General features: G+C 48.4%; 1 protein-coding gene across 2 annotated transcripts in view; it reads right to left on the bottom strand.

Moving 5' to 3' along the window:
- Nucleotides 1–2,190: 2,190 nt before the first annotated feature.
- Nucleotides 2,191–13,901, bottom strand: part of APLP2 (amyloid beta precursor like protein 2) — a 67,671-nt gene continuing 55,960 nt past the window's right edge. For both annotated transcript variants that reach the window (XM_054395610.1, XM_054395609.1), the window contains 7 exons: nt 11,987–12,086; nt 11,308–11,478; nt 9,910–9,945; nt 6,938–7,020; nt 5,091–5,165; nt 4,221–4,376; nt 2,191–2,567 (listed from right to left, as the gene is read on the bottom strand). In XM_054395610.1, coding sequence (XP_054251585.1) covers nt 2,466–2,567; nt 4,221–4,376; nt 5,091–5,165; nt 6,938–7,020; nt 9,910–9,945; nt 11,308–11,478; nt 11,987–12,086 — 723 coding nt within the window. In that variant the 3' untranslated portion in view covers nt 2,191–2,465. The remainder of the gene's footprint in view (nt 2,568–4,220; nt 4,377–5,090; nt 5,166–6,937; nt 7,021–9,909; nt 9,946–11,307; nt 11,479–11,986; nt 12,087–13,901) is intronic.

A 13,901-nucleotide genomic window follows, 5' to 3' on the forward strand; every position in this document is an offset into this window, starting at 1 on the left:
AGAGCAGCAGGAACAGCTTGCTACTGCAGAGAGCTTTGGCTCTGCTTGCTCTCAGGAGCTGTGCCAATAGCTGCCTTGACTCCAGGAGCAGCTCTGGCGTTTTTAACCACCACAGAACCATTCCCAGCATCTTCTGCAAACAGCCAGGTGGCAACCAGTAGCCACAGCTCTAACCAACCTGTGCTCCAGGGTCTAACACAGGTCATGTCATGCACAAGTCCCAGCCTTGGTTTAGAATCTTACCTCCTTCTCTCCACAAAGGTCAGCAGGAACTGGAAGCACCACAAAAGACTTCAGGTATGGTCATGCACACTCAAAACCAGGCTGAGAGAAATGGAGCTGTTCAGGCTGGAGAAGAGAAGGCTGCAGGGAGACCTTAGAGCAGTATTTCATTATCTGAAGGGAACCTACAGGAGAGCTGGGGAGGGACTGTTCAGAAGGGCCTGTGGTGATAGGATGAGGGGCAGTGGTTTGAAACTGGAGCAGGGCAGGTCTAGGTTGGACATCAGGAGGAGGTTCTGCATGAGGGTGGTGAAATACTGGAACAGGTTGCCCAGGGATGTGGAGACATTCAGGATCCCTGGAGACATTCAGGATCAGACTTGCTGTATCCCTGGGCAGCCTGCTCTAGTTGGAGGTGTCCCTGCTGAGTGCAGGGGATGGACAAGATGACCTTTGAGGGTTCCTTCCAACCCAGTGCAACTTGTGAATGTTCCTTCTCTCTGAAAGGCAAAACTGGGGCAAGGTCTCAGCAAGTTTGGCCATGGTGGGAGGAGAGAGAAACCTCAGCAAGCTGGTGAATAAAGAGAAGAAACAATCTGGAAGTTAAAGTGTTTATTGATGTGTTTAAACTTTGTACATTCCCCACAGACCACACTAAGGAGTTTGCAGGTAAATCTGTGCATAGTGGGAAGAGACACGGAAGGTAGGGGGAGGAAAAAAAACCCCAACAAACCTCAAAACAAAACAAAAAAATAAAAGTCACAGCAGAAAAAAAAAAAAGAATTGAAAAAAATACACCACAGGTTACCAGAACCTCCAGATTTAAAACAGCTGTGAGCATTAACACCAACTATACAAGCATTACAAAGACATGATGGTGAGTGAACAACACCCCTTTTGTTCTCTTTGTTTTTTCTGGGAGGGGGCCTATGCATCCCATTTCCCTCAAAGCAGGCAGCATCACCTCCCCAACCTGTCCCCCTCTCCCCTCCCCACTTCAAGCCAACTCCACCTTTGTCAGCTCCCAAGGTCCTGATTATTGCAGTGATTTGTCATTCCTGGGCAAACACCCAAAGGGCCAAAACCTCATCCAGAGGGATGCTGAGGCTCAAAGCCCTGCATCCCTGCATCCCTTCACTACTTACCAGGATGGTGAGGCAGGAGAGCTGGGGAAGATTAGAAAGCAGTAGCAAGGAGGGGGCTGTTAATGCCAGGTGAGTACTGAAGGAAACTGGTTCAGAAACAGAAGATTTCAATTCAAGACCAGGAACTTCCAACTCTAGAGCAGAACTGAATCTGGCAGGGGACTGAGCAGACCCCCAGTATGCACAAACCATGTTCTAACATTCCACTAGAAGAACTACAAAACAGAGATGCTAGAAGCCTTTTAACTCCTTGCCTCCAAGGGAGCCTTGATTCCTAGAGCCCACACTGCTAAGCAGCAGGGTGCACAGCACTGGCATATGAGGATGGGGTGGATTCTTTTTCTCTCTCTTATTTTAAATCTCTTTTGCTATGTTTATCTTTCTTTTCCCCCCCCCCCCCCTCATTACAAGGATTTGTTAGTTACCATTCCCAACTGCTTCCTTATGCTTCCTCATAGCTCCTATCCCTACATTAATCTCTTTGCAACTCCCAGTGAAATTCACTTTAAAAAAAAAAATCCAAAAAACAACAAAAAGAAAAGAAAAAAAAAAGGAAAAAAAAAGAAAAACTGCTTTATATATAAAAGCCAAAATGACTAAAGAGCCACAACTGTCACCTTTTTTCAAGGCTGGGCTGGTACAAATGACCCTCAATATACAGGTGGAAATAAAAATCAACATTTCCCATGTTATATATATATATATTTATATAGAGAGCTTGTATCAGACAACAGTACAACAGAACTGGTTTGGTTTTGTTTGTTTTTTCCAGATTCTTTAAAAAAAAAAAAAAAAGGAAAAAAAAAGAAAACTACATCTCAAACATCTGCAATAAATCCTTTTTTTTTTTTTCCCATTTAAGGAGATTTATATATCATCATATCCTTATATTATCATTTCTTCACCCATTTAAAAGAATGGAAATTGCAACTCTACAGTAGTAATTATAGTCTTAATGATCCAGGAGTTCTGAATGTAAGATGAAGTCCTCTTGAAGCAACTGTTGGTCAGTAGTTGATCCAAAATGCTGGACCCCTTTGGCCCTCCTGCCCTGGCTCCTCTCTCCTCCCACTCAGGGCTGTTGTATCTTCAGCTCTTTTATATCTGCATCTGCTCCAGGTATTTGTAAGTGGGGTTCTCGTAGCCGTGGTTCTGCATCTTGCTCAGATGCCGCTCCTCTGGGGTGAGCATGGGGTCAACCTTTGGAGAGAGCAGACTGGTCAAAGGAGGCACTCCACAGAAAGCACAGAATGGTGGGGACCTAGGCCAGACCCCCTCTTCAAGCAGGGTCACCCACAGCAGGTTGTCCAGGATCACAATGGTGAGGTAGGTTTGGAAGTTCTTTGGAGAAGGAGACTCCACAACCTCTCCAGGCAGCCTGGGACAGGGTTCAGCACCCTCACAGCAAAGTTTCACCTCCTGGCTTCCCCTTGTCCTGTCACTGGGCACTACTGGAAAGAACCCAACCCCATCCTCTTGTCTCCCACCCTTTAGTTCTTGCTGAGCCTTGACCAGATCCAGCTCTTCTCCAGGCTCCACAGCCCCAGGGCTCTCAGCCTCTCCTTGTAAGTGAGGTGCTCCAGGCCCCTCAGTGTCCTCCTGGCCCTCCACTGGACTCTCTCCAGCAGTTCCCTGTCCCTCTTGATCTGAGGAGCCCAGAACTGAACATAATACTCCAGATTGTAGCCTCAGTGGGGCTGAGGTGAGGTGAAGGAGAACCTCCCTCAACCTGCTGGCCAGGTTTATCTCACAGTAACAAGAGCCACCAGACAAATGCTGGATAAACACCATGGCGAGCAGGATAGAGGGAATAAAAGTAAACCACAGAAATCATTTGCTTAATGGAGTTTGGGTTCTATCACCTGCTGCTTGCCCTTGCCCTCTTTCCCAGAACCCCAGCATGGCTGGGGTTGGAAGGGACTTCTGGAGATCATCCAGTCCAACCTCCCTGCCCCAAGCAGGGTCACCCAGAGCAGGAAGCCCTGGATCGCAGGGCCCAAGCTTTGAGGGTGTTCTCCACAAACCTTTGAGAAGTTTGCTCATGTTACAAATCTGGGCCCTGTTTCTCTCATTAAAGAGGTCATTCTAATGGCACACACTGGTTGGGCAAGGAGGAAAAGCAGCTTTCTCCAGACTCCATTAAGTTGGAAACGTGGATGTGGGGAGCAGAAGGAAGGAGGAGAAGCTGCTCCTCAGCCATCAGCACATCATGCTGCCTTAATAACTGTTCCATTAGCTGGGAGGATAAATTACTATGGATTGAGTGACTTACTCCTTGGCTAAAGATATCTCCTGAAAAGCTCATTTGCTGCTAAATCCCATCCTGAGCCAGACAGGGAAGCCTAATTGAATTCCTTGTGCTGAGCAAATACATGTGGTGTGACAGGTCCCAGCATGGCATGCTGGTGCCTGATACCCGAGTGCTAGTGACAGAGGATGAAGATCCATAGAATGGGTTGGAGGAGACCTTCAAGATCATCTAGTTCCAACCCACCTGCATGGGCAGGGACACCTTCCACTAGCCTAGGTTGCTCAAAGCCTCATCCAACCTGGCCTTGAACACCACAAGGGAAGGGACATCCACAACCTCCCTGGGCAACCTGTTCCAGTGTCTCGCCACCCTCACTGGAAAGAATTTCTTCCTATCTCCAGCCCTCCTCATGCTTCAATCCATTCCCTCTCATCCTACCAGCACAAGATGTCAGCACCTACAGAGTTAAGCCTCATCTAGGTAAAAGCAGAGCTGCTGATGGCTTTGGCAGCTCCTGCCATCCTCACCCCCCACACACCCCACGTGATTCAAGGCTGCCTATTTCCATCCTGGGGTGTGGAACAGGAGTTGTTGTTTCTCACCTCCACAATTCCATGGCTGATGGTGCCGTACTGCCTCTTCCTCAGCATCACCAAGCTGATGACTATGACAGTAGCTATGGCAACAGCAATCACCAACAGACCAATCAGGGCACTGCTGCTGAAGCTGAAGTCATCCCGGAGGGAGTTGTCATTATCCTGGAAGGAAGAAAACAACAGAAGGTAGAGGAAGAGCAGGAGATGCCCTGCTAAATGAGAACCTAAAAGGTGGACACCAACAGTCTTCAATCACCTGTGGTGTCAAGACATAAAATCATTTAGGCTGGAAAGGACCTCTAAGATCATCAAGTCCAACCATTAACCCAAAGCTACCAAGTCTGCTGCTAACCCATGCCCCTCAGCACCACATCTCTATGGCTTTTGAAGCCCCCAGGGATGGGGACTTCACCACTTCCCTGGGCAGCCTGTTCCAAGGCTTCATAACCCTTTCAGGGAAGAAATTGTCCCTCATGTCCAACCCAAACCTCCCCTGGCACAGCTTGAGGCCATTTCCTCTTGTCCTATCACTTGTTATTTGGGAGAAGAGATCAATCCCACCTTACTCCAACCTCCTTCCAAAAAGTTGTAGAGCAGTGAGGTCTCCCCTCAGCCTCCTCTTCTCCAGGCTGAACACCCCCAGTTCCCTCAGCTGCTCCTCCCCAGCCCTGTTCTCCAGACCCTTCCCCAGCTTCACTGCCCACCCAGAACATCAAGCCAGCATCTACTGCACATCAACATCTTCATGCAGAAAGGCTCTACTTTGTTCCACCTTGCTGGACCTCCCAAAGCAGTCTTGAGGCACCAAACCCCCAACTCATCAACCCAGAGAACCCAGCTGTAGGAGTGCTCTGGATGGAGCAGCCACACACATACCGGCTCATCCACCAGCCCCCCGACACGCTCCGCGTTGAAAATCATCTCCTTCACGTCCAGGGTTTCATCAATCACCTGCAAACAGCCACCACAACAGGTCATGAAAGGAGCCACACAAAGCACAAGGGAGAAGGAAGACGAAGGCAGGCAACAGGGTTGGACTGGATGGCCTTTGGGGTCTCTTCCAACCAGGTTGTGATGGTTTGAAACTGTCTTTTTAATTTTTTCCTTGCAAAGTTCAGAACAGAGAAAGTGAAAGAGTGTAAATAAGTCACTATTGGGTGTAAGAAAGCAAAATAATGATTGTTCTAAACACTTCCATTGGATAGATAGAAATGTTTAAGAACTATTACCCAAAACAAAGTAGGCACTCTGCACATTCTGCAGTGGGGGCAGTTGCTGGGCTGTCTGGCTGCTGTTTCTTCTTCTCTTCTGGCTGAAGATAACACACTGACCTTGGCAGCTAAGTTAACAACTTTCTGATTAACTAACTCTGCTTCTCTGTCCAGGGGGGTCTGGGGGGAAGCTCCTGGGAGAGGGAGGCCCCTTTGGGAGGGTCCCCTTGGGGGGAGGCAAAGGGAGATCGATTGTGCTTTTTCTGTTGATTGTATATATTTGTGAATGTTGTGAATTTTGTATATTTGTACATATTCATTGCATTTCATCGTAGATTTTAGACTCTGCTTGTAAATACAGCCTTCATTTGCTTCCAGACTGAGCTAGCCTGGTTATTGTTGTTGGTGGGGGGAATTTCAGCTCACACCAACACACAGGTGTATTCTGTGATTCTGTGAAGAGCTCTCTAAGGAACACCAGCAAAGGCTCAAAAGCAGCAACCTTCCCTCTGCCCTCAGCAGCATGGGATGCTCCCCAGCTTTTAAAGCCACTTCAGTTCAGACTGCAACCATTTGGATGTCCAGACTACCTCCAGCTAAAGACCCAAATGAAAGCACTAGGTCCTAGCACTGGACACAGCATTTCTGTCAGGTCACAGAATCAGAGAGCTGTTTTGGTTGGAAAAGACCTCTAAGGTCATCAAGTCCAACCACCACCCTAACACCACCATGGTCATTAAACCCTGTCCTAAAGTGCCATGGCCACACATTTCTTGAACACCTCCTGGGATGGGGACTCCACCACTTCCCTGAGCAGCCTCTTCCAACCCCTGACCACTCTTGCAGCGAAGAAATCGTTCCTAATCTCCAACCTAAACCTCCCCTGGCACAATTTCAGGCCATTTCCTCTCCTATTACTTGATACTAGGGAGAAGAGACCAACCCTCACCTCACTCCAACCTCCTTTCAGGCAGCTGTACAGAGCAATGAGGTCTCCCCCTTCAGCTTTCTAACAACTTTGAACAGAAACTCTCCAAATTCAACCTCAAGCCCAGGGACCAGAGGCAAGGTGGCTGCCACTATAACCTAATCAACTCCTCACACTTTAGATAGAGCTAAGACCTAGTGGTCAGCTTCAGGTGGTGGTGAGGTCTTTGTTGCCATTAAAAATAGGTGGAAGACAGATGGAACACATCAGGTGTACTTATCCCTTTACTTCAGCCAGGTAGTTTGCTATTCAAGGGGCTCTGCTTGGGAGAGCAGTGAGCAAGCCAGCCAGTTCTCCAGCTCAGCCTGCCAAAGATCTAGATCTCTCCTTCCCTCAGCCTCCCACCTTCTGATGCTAATCAGCATTAAGAGCCTACAACAGTCAGAAAACTGACTCCCCCACACCATATGGAGAACGAACACAGTGACATTCTGCAGGCAGGAAGGAGCCATGGAAATAAGCCACCGCTGCTAATTACTGTCCACAGCAGGCTCTGCTTCCCAAAACAAAGGTGGAAGGCTCACCACATTTTCATCCACTTTGTTCTTGCTGTTGATCACTTTCTCTTCAGCACCAATCAGCCCATCCAGCTCGGTCATGCCAGACCCTGCACCCAAAAAAAAAAGCAAGGCAGAGACCATGAGTGAGACCTGAGGGATGTGCAGGCAGGGGCTCCCTACTCTTGGCAGAGCTGCCATGGCTGGTGTGCAACGCATGGACCGCTGGTGAGTAATCTGTCTTCATGCTGTGTTGTCAGAAGGGGAGCTCAGAAGCTATGCTGCAGTGACAAGTGACTGGGGGAGGTTCTGTTAATGAGGGGAAATGAGGTGGCAATGAGAGGAGTGGACAAGACTCACCACAACCAGGCTGAAGCCTGAACCCACAAAATCCAACTGTGAAGTGCTGCTGTTAGAGGGTGGGAGGCGACATGAAAGGCAAACTGTGAGCATGCAGCTCCTCTCTGTGAGTGCCACCCGGGGTCAGCAGCACCTCAGTGTGACCCCTGTGACAGAAGCACACATCTCCTCTCTGCTGAGAGCCAGCACTGAGGGCAGGCTGTCACCCAGCCTGTCAGCATCACCCATTCTTTGCCAACCCTGCCCAGCAGCCAGTGCCTCGGGAATCAGAGCCTCAAGGTGACCCCAGCGTGGCCGCTCTGTAATGAGTTTGTTGTCCCATATCTGGCATGAGCCCAGAACCAATGAATCCCAGGGCCAGGGAGGAGCAAAGAACGACACCAGCCTTTGTACCAGGACACCACTCACCCACTTCTAGGCTGAAAGCAGCATAGCCTCAAGAGAAGAATATCAATTAACAGAAGGTGGCTGCTCTGCACAAACCGTTCTGATCCGAAGCACTTATAAATAGATTGGATCAATAACAGGAGTCTGATGCAGGAGACTCAGAGTTGACACAACACAGCACATTAGGACAGGGCCAGTTTGCCATGAACAGGGACAACAGAAGGTCCTTCACCACACCTCTGCTTCCCTAACACAAAAACCCACACTGTGGTCTCCCCAGCCCGCAGCAGGGTCTCTCTGAGGAGAAGCACAGGGTGGGGGAAGGGTTACTACAACACTTAACACTTTGCAGGGACTGCACACACCTCTCCACCAGCTGCTGAGCTTGCAGGTTGTCCAAGACATGATGTCAACTGCTGCTGAAATTGGCAGCCTGTGCTTTGATGAGATGCAAGGAAAGGCTAGCTGGCTCCAAGGCAAGTTTTGAACGTGACAAGCTTTTACTGCCTGAAAGAAGCTGAAGGTTGCACTCCAACTGCTTCCAACAGAAGCATCTCAGGTTGTAGTGCAGCCCCTTCTCCTGCATGGCTCTTTGGAGGCAGTAATCAGATTCCAATCACAGTCAAGGCTGCCAGTCTGCCTCCTCACAGCTGTCAGAGCAGGTCCTGTTACTGTCAGTGATGTACCTACCAAGTCAGTGATGGGGCTGTGCTGGAGAGACCAAGCCACAAACAGCTCCAACAGCTCCTCTCCTGCTTTATCCAACTCTCAGGAGGCAACCTAGTGCTGTCTCCAGAGCTGGGAGTTCAGCTGCTGCACTGAGCTTTGCTAACAGACCTGCATTCACATAGCTCAAAAGCACAGTTTAGATTATCTTCCTCCCAGGGGAAGAAGAAAAAAAAAAAAAAAAAAAAAAAAACCACACACAGAGTCACCAAAAAACCCCAAAACTCTCTAGTGGCCCTTTTGAAATGAAGAGGGAAGGGAGAAAAGGGGCAAATGCAGGATTTAATCCTCTCCCAAGTCAGCAGAAACTCTTGCATTTACTCAAGTGGGGAGAAGTAGCTGAGATTCACCATCCTGATGAATCAAAGCAGTTGCCATCCACCCTTCTCCCCCCAAAAACCAAACTAAAGGCTGTCCCAGTTCTTTCCAGAGCAGTAACACCAAATTAGCTGCACACTGTTCCACAGGAGGGATGAAGGTGACTTACACTTCAGAGAAATGTTGATAATGAGAATAGTTTCAAGCTATCTGGCCTTCAGCATGTTCCAAAGCTGTCTGTGTTCAAATTAAATGCTTATTAGCAAAATCCTCTGCTCTCCTTTGAGATTCTGCACCATTTCTTTGGCACCAAAGGCAGGTTAAAATGTTGAGTTTGCTCCCCACACGTAGAAGTCTGCAGGAGAATTCTAAACTGGACCTTCCATTTCTACTGGGAAGAGATTTGTGGCAGCAGAACAGCCAGGCCTGATCTTTATCTGAGACTGAATCACTACAGAGGATTTAAATTTAATGCCAGCATTTCTATCTCACTCCTAAAGCCCAGGAAGCCCCTTTCCAGCCAGGCACTGAGTTACTGCAGAATCAATAATGAGCTGGAGGAGAAATGGAGGATCACACAGGGCTTTGCCAGTGGAGAGAGATGCTGTGTGTGAGAAGATGATGATGAGGAGACCACAAGCACAACAAGGGCTCCTCTACCCCCACCCAAACAAGTGCTCTCCTAATCTGTCTGTCCCAGACCAGCTGCACTCCAGGAATATCTGAGGGCATCTAGCTGGAAACACACTCTCCTCCTCAGTTTGGTGCTGTCCTTGGGTGGTGAGGGCAAGCTGAAGAACCTCTTGATTACTGACCATCAGCACTGCAAGGCTGGGTTGTGAGAGTGTCAGGCCTGAGTTACACCTGTGGTCTGATCCTGACCAGTGTCAAACATGAGTCACACACATGGAGAGATGCAAGGTACTGCATGGTCACAGCCAGCCTCATCTCTTGAGGGCAAAGAGGCTATCCCATAAGCTCTGAGACACTTGCTGAGCCCATCAGGGAGGGACACACACACACAGATGCTCAGCCTAGCTCATTTCTTTCACATTAGACCTAAACAAGCAAAATCAGAAGTTACTGATCTAAATGAGAGCAGGGAAATGAAAAGAGAGGTGAGTATGAAACTACAATGAAGCTACCAAACACACTGAGAAGGTAGGAGAGTGACTGGAAGCACTGTGAGGGAGCAGCTTACAACCAACCTTTTTTCATTGGGTGGTACAAATCCGGCTGAGGATCTAGCAGGAGGGAAAACAAAAACAAAAATAGCAGAGAAAGGAGATTAAGAGAGAAAGGAAATAAAAAAAAAAAAAAAAAAAGGCTTGTGCATGATTTCTGACTCACACTCTGGGAAAAGCTTTTTAGGCTACAGCTTTCTTTAAGCTCAGGACTCTGTTCCAAGCATGTTTAAAATAAATACACACGCACACACCAGCTGTCAGCACCCAGAGATACAAAGGGGGGAAAAAATACAGATAAAGAATAGATTTTTTAAAAGAAATGAGAGAATTCCTGCGGCCCTTCAGCAGGTCATGACACACAAACTTAACATGGCAGGAGAATGTCTATTTGGTTAAAAAGGGGCTGAAAATTACTTGGTTGAGGGCTGAAAACTTGGGGAAAAGGGGGCTGGCAACTCATTTCTTGGGGGAAAAGGGGGCTGGCAACTCATTTCTTGGGGGAAAAGGGGGCTGGCAACTCATTTCTTGGGGGAAAAGGGGGCTGGCAACTCATTTCTTGGGGGAAAAGGGGGCTGGCAACTCATTTCTTGGGGGAAAAGGGGGCTGGCAACTCATTTCTTGGGGGAAAAGGGGGCTGGCAACTCATTTCTTGGGGGAAAAGGGGGCTGGCAACTCATTTCTTGGGGGAAAAGGGGGCTGGAAAATAATTCCAAGGTTAGGCCACACAGAAAATTTAACACACCCTGAAAAAAAGAAGGAGAATTTTGCAGAGAAGAACTGGAAAAATCAAGACAGTCGCTCAGTGTAAATTACTGTCAGCTCTGCCTCTTCCCAGTGGACATTCTGGAGGGTACTGTGTCCAGTTCAAGAGGGACAGCGATATACTGGAGAGGCTATGAGAATGCTGAAGGGACTGCAACATCTGTGTGACGAGGAAAGGCTGAGAGACCTGGGGCTGTTTATCCTGGGGAAGAGAAGGCTCAGAGGAGATCTTGTGAATGTTTACAAGCATCTGAAGGGTGGGGGGCAAGAAGAAGGGGCCAGACTCTTTTCAGTAGTGATATGACAAGGGCCAGTGGATACAAACTGGATCCCAGAAAGTTCCACCTGAACATAAGGAAAAACTTCCTTGCTGTGAGGGTGCTGCAGCCCTGCAGCAGGCTGCCCAGAGAGGTTATGGAGTCTCCTTCTCTGGAGACTTTCAAAACCTGCCTGGATGCGTTCCTGTGTGACCTGCCCTGGGTGATGCTGCTTTGGCAGGGGGGTTGGACTGGATGATCTCCAGAGGTTCAACCCCTACCATCCTGTGATTCTGTGACACTGCTGGGGTGACTGCTTTATTCTCACATCCCCCACAGGGATGGAGCTTTCTGTGCCCCATTCTGTACCCCAGGGAGCCCAGCCTGCAGTCCCACCTACCTTCTTTCTCAGGCAAGGCTGGGAAGGTTTTCACCTGGAAGGGACGGAAAGGTTTGCCCTCCAGGGGAATCTCTTCGCTCTCCTCAGAGCTCACCCTGACATCCACCTGGGATTCAGACACGGAGGATGTGAACTGATCCATGTCTGCACGCTGCTCCTGCAGCAGCTCATCTGAAAGGAATCAGAGGAAAGATTACAGCACCGGCACGAAACCTGGCAGGAGCAGAAAGGGGCAGATGGTTTGAACCTCGCTGAGGCAGGGCTGCAGGGGAAGTCTGCTCAGGGCTGCCAGGTTATTTTATCTTGCACGCTCTGAAGTCTCATCTGGAGTTCTCAGTAAAGGTGTTGGCTAGAAAATGCAGACAAATAAGGGCCAAGGGGTTTGATGTGGCATGAGGCTTTGGCAGGATGAGCTTCAACTCCAAACTATAAAGCATCTGCTTATTTTTATGGATCTTTCTCATCTTCCTTTGAGGGACAGCTTTGCTGTTCTGAATATCAATGGCTCTTTCTGAAACAGACAGTGAATGTTCTTAGGAACAAGCTCTTCTAACTGGCTGTGCTGCAGAACCCAGAGAGTATCTGCTGCTTGAGGGGGACATCCCCTCAAAGGAGCTGGCAGTCTTTTTGGAGGCTAAAATGGTGGCAGAGGAGCTGGCAGGCAGAGAGAGACACTCACCAATGTCATCCTGGATTTCTTCAGCCACATATGGCACCTTGTAGAGCAGAGACAGGCTTTGATTCATCCTCTCCTCGATCACATGGAGATGTGTCATCACCTGCAAGGGTTGCAGAGAGTGCTGGAGCAGGCACTGGACTGGTACCAGCACTTCCCTTGTTTAATAAGGTATCGACTACTGGTGGAGCTGCCATGCCAGGCAAGAGAATGGGAGCCAGTCCAGTTCTCTGAGTGATGCTGACACATTGTGCCCCACTGCAACTGGCTATTTGCACATGGCTGTCAGTATTTTAAGAAAGGAGGGGAGAAAGGCTTCAGCTGACTCTTGCTGTAAGCAGCTCTCCACTGGAACCACTGCAGCTTGTGTTTCCCATACAGCACAGTCATAATTCACTGCCTGCAGCAGCTCCCAGCAAGTGCTAGTAGTCAGGAATGATAATCCATTTAATAAAGCAAAGATCCACACAACAAGAGCAGACAATATTATTTATCAGCTCTGGTTGCAGAACAAAGGTGCCTTTCAGAGCACTGGTGGCATTACATTTGTCTTACACCCACTCCCCACCCACTCACCGGCAAGAGCACTCTCCCTTCACTGGGGAAATAAATTCCAACTCCTGCAACCTCAAATCACTCTTCCCCCAACGTTTTAAATGCCCCAGAAAAAGTCAAGCCTGACCTGAAGAGGGTGCTGCATAATCAGGGATGGTGCAGAGCAAGGGAAACATTGATATGGGTGGGCAGACATGGGGGAAGAGAAACAGCTAAGGAGCTGAATGGACCTGTTTTACAGTCTGACATGTACCTGACCTTTAAGAGCAAGGATGAAAGCAATTTAATTTTACATGTGGCAGCTTGTCAATCAAGGGGATCGATTGAGGAGCTTAAAGTGCACCTGAGAAGTAAAGGGAATGGAAATTGAACTGTACCACCCACATCCCTGGCACGTCGATTTGTTGACACTGCAGCCTTCAGAATGAATTAAGGACTGTTTAGGTTTTAGCTTAAGAACACACTTCACACACTCCCCTTGGGCTTTGGCAGAGGCAGAACAAAGGGTCAGGGTGGACTCTGCTTGATATGCTAAGCTGCCTCTAAAAATGCAATCACCTACTCTGCACTGCAAGCCAAACATCAGCTTGTAAATACCACAACTGCTACAACTCTGAGGACCAAGAATCATGGAAGCAGTGGCAGACAACCTGAGAGGAGAGCTGGAAGTATGCTGCCAGCACCCAGAAACAACATGCCACAGAGTAGGCACCTCCAACTGTGAGGTTTGCTTCTTGAAAATCACTGCAGTACTGCTCCACACCCCACCAGAGGTGACAGCAGCAGAGTCCAGGCCTTGTCTCACTCTTAACCCGTGGTATTTTCATCCCTGTCTTACTCTAAGTCCCTGTCTCACTCTTAACCCATGGTATTTCCATCCCTGTCTCACTCTTAACCCATGGCATTTACAGACAAGAACTCAATCACAGAACCCAGAATCATTAAGGCTGGAAAAGATCTCTAAGATCATCAAACCCAACCTTCTCCCCCACACCTCCATGACCATGAGACCTTTTGCCTTTTTCCCCAGCAAAGTGGGATTGGTAAAACAGAGATGAGATTGCTAAAGCTGTGACTGGGACACTCAGTTCTCTCTGCTTCTCTGTGAAAGGACATACCCTTAGGAACTGACCTCAGTGTTATCAGGCCATTCTTAAATTGAACCTTTAACTTAGACTTTTCAGTCCATGCTTAACTATTTTAAAAATGGGTTATAAAAACAAAGAGCAGGACAGAATTCAAAGGATCTGTGGAATTCCTGCAGCTACTCCTCCAACAGCCAGGTTTGCCACCCACTTGAAGCAGTATACTCTCAGACACCAACCAGCAGAAAGAAAATGACTGACTGCTCAGGAGTAAAAGA

Source organism: Indicator indicator, chromosome 34 (assembly GCF_027791375.1).
Source record: "Indicator indicator isolate 239-I01 chromosome 34, UM_Iind_1.1, whole genome shotgun sequence".
In the NCBI taxonomy this organism is placed as follows: domain Eukaryota; kingdom Metazoa; phylum Chordata; class Aves; order Piciformes; family Indicatoridae; genus Indicator; species Indicator indicator.